The 6529-nt window shown below is 37.4% G+C and overlaps 1 protein-coding gene and 1 long non-coding RNA gene across 2 annotated transcripts; both read left to right on the top strand.

Annotated features, from left to right (window-relative positions):
- The first annotated feature begins 1414 nt into the window (after window positions 1-1414).
- Window positions 1415-3123, top strand: LOC111810735 (uncharacterized). The gene is made up of 6 exons (XM_023697503.2): window positions 1415-1612; window positions 2009-2121; window positions 2328-2372; window positions 2477-2550; window positions 2657-2706; window positions 2792-3123. The coding sequence occupies exons 1-6, from the start codon at window positions 1435-1437 to the stop codon at window positions 2887-2889; spliced, it is 558 nt and encodes a 185-aa protein (XP_023553271.2). The 5' UTR covers window positions 1415-1434; the 3' UTR covers window positions 2890-3123.
- An 810-nt stretch (window positions 3124-3933) lies between these two features.
- On the top strand, window positions 3934-6310 carry LOC147789430 (uncharacterized). Its single transcript, XR_015411773.1, has 4 exons — window positions 3934-4078; window positions 4184-4260; window positions 4467-4907; window positions 6117-6310. It is a non-coding gene; the product is annotated as an uncharacterized LOC147789430 (long non-coding RNA).
- Window positions 6311-6529: the final 219 nt, after the last annotated feature.

Genomic DNA, 6529 nt, shown 5'->3' on the forward strand with positions numbered 1-6529 from the left:
TTAAGGGTTGTGAATATCAATGAACATTGAACATTCGATCCCAATTCTTTATTCTTATTCTTAAATCTGTATTCTTTCGTTGAGTAATAATATTTTCATATCTATGCACACTTAGGAGTGGTAGATATTGCGTCATATTAGACTCTCAAGTGATGTCCCTGGTGTATGGCATTGACTGACTCGATGTTGATTTGACTATGGGGTGTAGTGCAAATTTTTTGCAAAATAAAACAAATATAATTTAAAGCATAATATACATTATAGTTCATCAAATTTAAGTTCATGCATTAGTAATTAGAACAAAACATAATAGTTAAAACACAAAATAAGGAACATCACAAAATATTTAAGACAAAAAGGGATGAGGACGATAGTTGATGCTTCTTTATGAAACTTGCTTCAAAGTTAGCTCACAACCTTGACCAACTCCTTATTTACTTGAAAAACATGGAGTGAGTACAAAGACTCTAAATAGCCTACTTGTAGGCTCTTGATCGTGTCTTTGATATGCTAGAGTATCATACTCTTTCTTTTCTTATTCTAGTTATTGTTGTAGGTACTTAGGCCCTTTGATTCTGTTCTTGAATTGTGAGTTCTTGACATGCACTATGGTTCTGGGTTATCGTCTTTAGAACTTATATCTTGATCTATGTTCTAGTCTTTGATCGTTGTCTTGTTCTTGGTAATTTTACGAAATATCTACATATATATCTTGGACGGATGTTTGCTAAATATCTACCAAATATATCTTTACAAAATATTTACTATATATATATATTTATAACAGATCTTTACTGCATCAGACTCCATATTGGAACATGTTCCACATCACCTTCACCCTCTTCTCCTTCGTACAAAAAGATCCAACTTGGGAAAAACTCAACTCCGTCCCATCATCAACTTGAAAAGTTGCATCTTGTATAAAAATAAAAAATAAAACGAAATTCTTTATTATTATGAAGAAAAAAAAAAAAGATAAAAAAATAATCATATTCACATCGATTTAGATAAAAATTTATTTAATTGAAACCTTTGACTTAGGGCTTATGTTTTCACATGGCGAAAGATATGAATTCTATTTATACCACAATTCTTAAACAACAACCCAATTTCTCACGTTTATCATTTAATGCGTTTCTAAATTGTTTATTATAAGAAATTTGTGGAGGAGAAATCCGTGCATGAATCGAGTATAAACATGAGGAAGCACAAATAGTTTAAGTTAAAAGATTCTTTCTTATCTTGATTTTGAACCAAGATTAAGAGTGGTTCCTCCCCACGTTTCAGTATTTTAATCTTCAAATATAAAAATCCTAAATTAAATAAATAATTTTAATTATTTGGGATGTGATCCTCCTCGACCTCAATAAATAGGTGCGTAAATGAAAGCTCCACCCTCATCCACTCACTCACTGCCAATTAAACTGTAAACCTATGGCTTACTGCTCAGCAAACAGCTTCCAGATCCCGGCCACCAACGTCATTTCACGGCCGCGCACTGTCACTCCCTCTGTCGGCGCCTCCGTGTCCTTGTGGCGCCGCCCTTCTTCTATTCCATCTATTTCAAACCGCAACATGTCCTTCAAATGCCATGCCATTTCCAAGTGTCGTGGTACTACGCCCTCACTTCCTTCCCCTCTCTCTCTCTCTCTCTCCCTGGTTCGTGAGAAAATTTGTTCAAACAATATGTTTTTCAAATTTTTCGTTTTTTTGAGACCCATTTTCGATCTTTTGATTAGACTAGAGATATATAATGTTTTTTAATAGTCGAATTAGGTTGATATTAGCAATTTACGTGTTTCGTCGTTACGAGTCTAAATTTGCTTAAATGTTGATGGGACTTATAATGCTTAAAAGTTTTGAATTTTTTATCAACACTTAACCACGTAAATGGAGTGAAAGTAAAAAAAAGGACATAAAAAATTATAACTATGAGTAAAAATTTATTTTTTCCTTCCAAATATTTTCCTATCATAATATCAACAGCCATCAATATCTTGTATGACAGATATCATACCTATTGAAACCGACAACGCTCCAGAAGCATTAGGGCCATATTCTCAGGGCATCATAGCCAACAACTTTATATTTGTGTCTGGCTCCCTAGGACTCATTCCCGAGGTAGCTTCATCACCTTATGATTTTGTTTACGGTTACGTTCTACTTTGTATGTAGATTATGTGGATTTTTTTAAATGTTTAATCCAAGCGTAGCTCAGTGATTAGGTACACTTACATGTGTTGTAGATTCGTAGTTTCAAATTTCGTGTACGTGTATGCACTTTCTATGATGTCTAATTGAATGCGTACGTATATGGTTTAATGTAGACAGGAGAATTAATTTCCGATGATGTTGGAGAGCAAACTATGCAGGTATTATTTATTATTTTTATCTTTTTTTTCATTAGATCTTGTTGTGCTTTGTAGATCCAAAAGTTTTATAAAAAAAAAAAATGTAATGAAATATGATTATGCAGGCCCTCAAAAATATAGGTGCAATATTAAGAGCCGGAGGTGCGGATTATAATAGAGTGGTTAAGACAACTATTATGTATGAAATCCTTTTTCGTATATTTTGAGGTTTTGTTTTTTATGAAAATGGTCGTTTTTTAGTTTGTCTTCAAACCTATATTTTTACCAACAATTCTTTGTTGCAGGCTGGCTGATGTAGCAGACTTTGCATTAGTGAATGAAATTTATGCTCGATGTAAATTCTTTTCTTTCATTTTTTTTTTGGTAATTTTTCTAGTGAAGAAAATGAAATTGAGAGGCGTTCTTGGTCTTTTTTACAGACTTTTCCAAGCAACCTTTTCCAGCTCGGTCAACATTTCAGGTTGGAGCGTTGCCCAAAAATGCCAAGATCGAAATCGATGCAATAGCTTTGGTTTAAACTGTAGTACCTCGACGTGACATGAGCGTGCTAGGGGTTCTCAAAAATATGATATATTAGTATGGTTTTAAATTTAATAAGTTGGAGATAGGCTAAATACAAGAAGATCCCAAATTAGATGAGGGTTTGTTGCTAGTTGTTAACAATATTATTGTAATAATTTTATTATCTGGTCGACATATCCTTTTTAAGATGTGGAAATGGAGCTAATAAATATATTGTTGTCTTGTTTTATGCGGCTTAAAGAGTAATTTTTATTCTTTGGTTACCTAAATCATTTTACTAAAATATATAGATAATGGACTCGTATAATTATTGGGTTTGACCCTACTATTGTAATAGTGATCATATTTTAACATTTCCCCTCAGTATTAGTTCTCATTCGCTCTACAATATTGGATTGACAACGAAAACTCTCGTTTTTGTATTTAGCCCTCCTATAAATAAGTTTGTCACTTGGTTATCGGTATTCTTTCTTTAACACACTCTCTCTAATAAAATGGTAATGTACCTCCACATGCTTTGTTCTAGCATTAAGCCTCGAATTTTCAGCTAGGCGAACTGCAGATTGGCTGTTGCAATGAAGTGGCATTGGATAGTCAATTTTCAAGTGGGAATCATTCGTAAAGAATTTCAACCATGTACTTTCTTGAGCTGTTCTGTACTCTGCTTTCTGTAGTTAACAATGTACTATTGGTTTTTTTTTCGACACCAAGAAATTATTCCAAAACAAAGTTTGAACACATACTTGGTGCTTGATCTTCGGGTATCGCTATATCATTTGACATATTGCAGGATCTTTGAACCGCACCAAATGAGGGTTCTTTGGACTTTGCATGTACACACTAATGATTCCAACTCCATTTTTAAATCTCTTTGGTTGATCCATATACATCTCCCCGTCTAACTTTTTGTAATACCTGAATTTTTAAAATAAATAAAAAAAAATAAAAATAACAACAACATAGGGGCAAAATAGTCAATTTGGCCAAAAGAATAAAAAAATAGAGAGAGAGGAAGAAAGAGAAGAAGTTAGGGTTTGGGAGAGAGGAAGAGCAGAGAAGACAAACGGCCGTTAGAGATTGAATCCAAGGCAAGAAACTTCAAAACAATACTTCTCTCGGCACTGGAAAAGGAGTTTGGGTGGTGGATTCACTCATTCCGGCAAGAAAATCCGAGAACGGACAAAGTAAGGTTCCGAACTTCTTGTTTGAATTTTATCTATATCTGAGGAGTTTCTTGAGCGTTAGATCTTGAGTTTTTGAGGTATGTAACTAAAATAAGATTCACACAGGTTTCTTGAAGTTCCTGGACAAGAATGGGACGAAAATTGGAGTTTAGTCGGACTTCCGGGTAAACAAAATAGAAAATGTGAGTTTCTCCGTATCTTTGGACGGCCTTAACTCATCCTGTGTTCAAGGAAAAAAATAAAGAAAAAATATATTGTAGAAGTAGAAGATGAGATATACAATTTTTGTGAAGAAACTTTGTTGATATGGATTACGGATTCAAAGATAAGAAAATCCGAAGAAAATAGATCGAAAACGCTAACATCTGGAAATTTGAAACACACGCAGGAGAGAGAAAGAGATCGCCACGCGTCGACCACCGAACGGAAGAGCGCGGCGGAGCCGGCGTGCGTCACGTGGCCCGTACGCCCGCCGAACTGGTCCGGAAACCCACGGTCAAACCCGACATTCCCGCCAAACACTGTGCGCCACGTGCAGTGCTCAGAAAATTTGAAGGTAAGTCCGCGGCCGCTGGGGTTCGAAACGCGGCACTGCCCGCGCGTGTGCCCTGCGCGTGTGGGCGTGTACTGGCGCGTGGGGACCTGCTGTCGCGTGCACAGCGCGTGGGACACCATTCTCTCACCCGTTTGGCCTTCGTTTGCTTGATTTTCGCCTCGATTTCAACTCTGATCTTATTTTATGTGAATTAGGATCTATTAAAGAAATTCCAGAATTTTGGAACCTTTACCGTCAAGAAAACTCGAACTCGGGAAGGCACGCGTCAACCAAGTAAGTAGCCATTTGGATTCCCACGAGCAGTACTTGTAGGAACCGCTTGGAATAAGCATGCATTCTATCATACCCGTATACCTAGCTAACCGAACCTAGCCAATTAGTATGGAAACTTCGAAAAATGAAATGATTAAGGAAAGCTAGATATGAAATGTTTATTAAATCTGTTTTGATTGAGATTCTAATAAAGTATGTATGCAAGAGGAGGATGGGAAACTTGTGAATCTGCGCTCCAAGTGAAGATGGACGTTATCTTTCCATTGAGCATGTTTGTTAATATTGCATGAACTGCTGTGTGCTAACTCCTATGCTTGATGATTGCTTGGTTTATCTTTCTTGTTGAATATGATGAAATTATGAGCTTAGATTAGGGTGCTTGTGATTAAATAGGCTAGACGAGACCCTAGATTGGGAGACCTCTAGAATACCGTGTATTTAGACCCGTGAAACGATTACCAGTGGATCTAGAGCCCAGAATTCCAAACCCGATAGGTTTGTGAGACCAGGCACGAGAATCTAGAGATGCATGAATCCAAGTCTAAGCCACCAAGTTCCACCCTAGAAAGGATAGTAGAACACCACGATAACTGTAGGTAGCCCGCTAGAGTTGAGCAGTGTGGGTAGTGTCATCAGAACCTCCACTTTCCTCTCTGCTCCGATACCATACCGTCGAGACAGAGCTCCGGTACAAAGATCGTTGAGCTTGGCAAATCCGGATAGGGAAGTGTGACAGGTGCCCAGACCTAGTGGTGATAGCTAAGGGGTCTTTTGAACAGGACTCCTAGGCCGTAGAAACCTGTCCCTAAGCGGGGGACGTGGAGCCACGTAGGATGACTTAGTAGCTGACCGGCACACAGGGGGTCGCACCCCGAATTTAGCGGATGTATGGTCCCGTGAGAGGGTTGTCAGCTAACCTCTACGGATGATGTTCAGAGAGAGTCACGTATTTCAGATCCAGCCATACGATCCCCTCAGATTTATTTATGAGGTCGCGCCTCACCTCAAGACACTGACTATTTCACTGCGTATGATGGGCAAGCCTCCTAAGATACAGAAAAGAGAGTTGTAGCTTAGATCACTCTCCCTAGAAACCCGAGAAAGACCGTGGATACCTACCACGATAAGGATGCGAAAAGAGCCTACAAGTAGGCTGCTTACTGAGTATATTTTTATACTCACCCCTTTCTCCCTTTTTTTTTTTTTCAGGTACCAGTCGATACGGGGAGGTGTTTGAGAGCTGCACTGTTTCAGAGGGGTGTCGTTCCGGAGCGTCAGTCCCTTGTCGGTCTTTTAGAGTCTTTTGCATTTCATTTCATATTTGTAATTTCTTTTGTAACAATTTGAAACAAATCTTTTCTCTATTTTGTTTTAATTAGATGGTATTTTTATCTTTTACTCTACATTTCTTTTATTTTATTTTCTTTTTGTTTGTTTTCGATTTTTTTCGAAACCTCGAAAATCGGGTCGTGACACTTTTCGTGCAAGAAACTATTCTTATCTTTCTGCCATAAATTTCAATCTTTACTAAGTGCAAGTGTTGGAGGAATTTGTATATAGTGATCTTCGCCACTAGATTAAATGTTTCATCATAGTCTAGTCTATATTATTGAGAGAACCCT

Source organism: Cucurbita pepo, chromosome 14 (genome assembly GCF_057944985.1).
Source record: "Cucurbita pepo subsp. pepo isolate OVF chromosome 14, ASM5794498v1, whole genome shotgun sequence".
Lineage (NCBI taxonomy): Eukaryota > Viridiplantae > Streptophyta > Magnoliopsida > Cucurbitales > Cucurbitaceae > Cucurbita > Cucurbita pepo.

What these genes read in the sequence shown, in the direction of transcription:
- LOC111810735 (XM_023697503.2), top strand. Translation starts at nt 1,435, where the DNA reads ATGGCTTACTGCTCAGCAAACAGCTTCCAGATCCCGGCCACCAACGTC. An exon ending in TGCCATTTCCAAGTGTCGTG is followed by an intron (nt 1,613 to 2,008) that starts GTACTACGCCCT and finishes CTTGTATGACAG; the next exon opens with ATATCATACCTATTGAAACC. An exon ending in GAATGAAATTTATGCTCGAT is followed by an intron (nt 2,707 to 2,791) that starts GTAAATTCTTTT and finishes TCTTTTTTACAG; the next exon opens with ACTTTTCCAAGCAACCTTTT.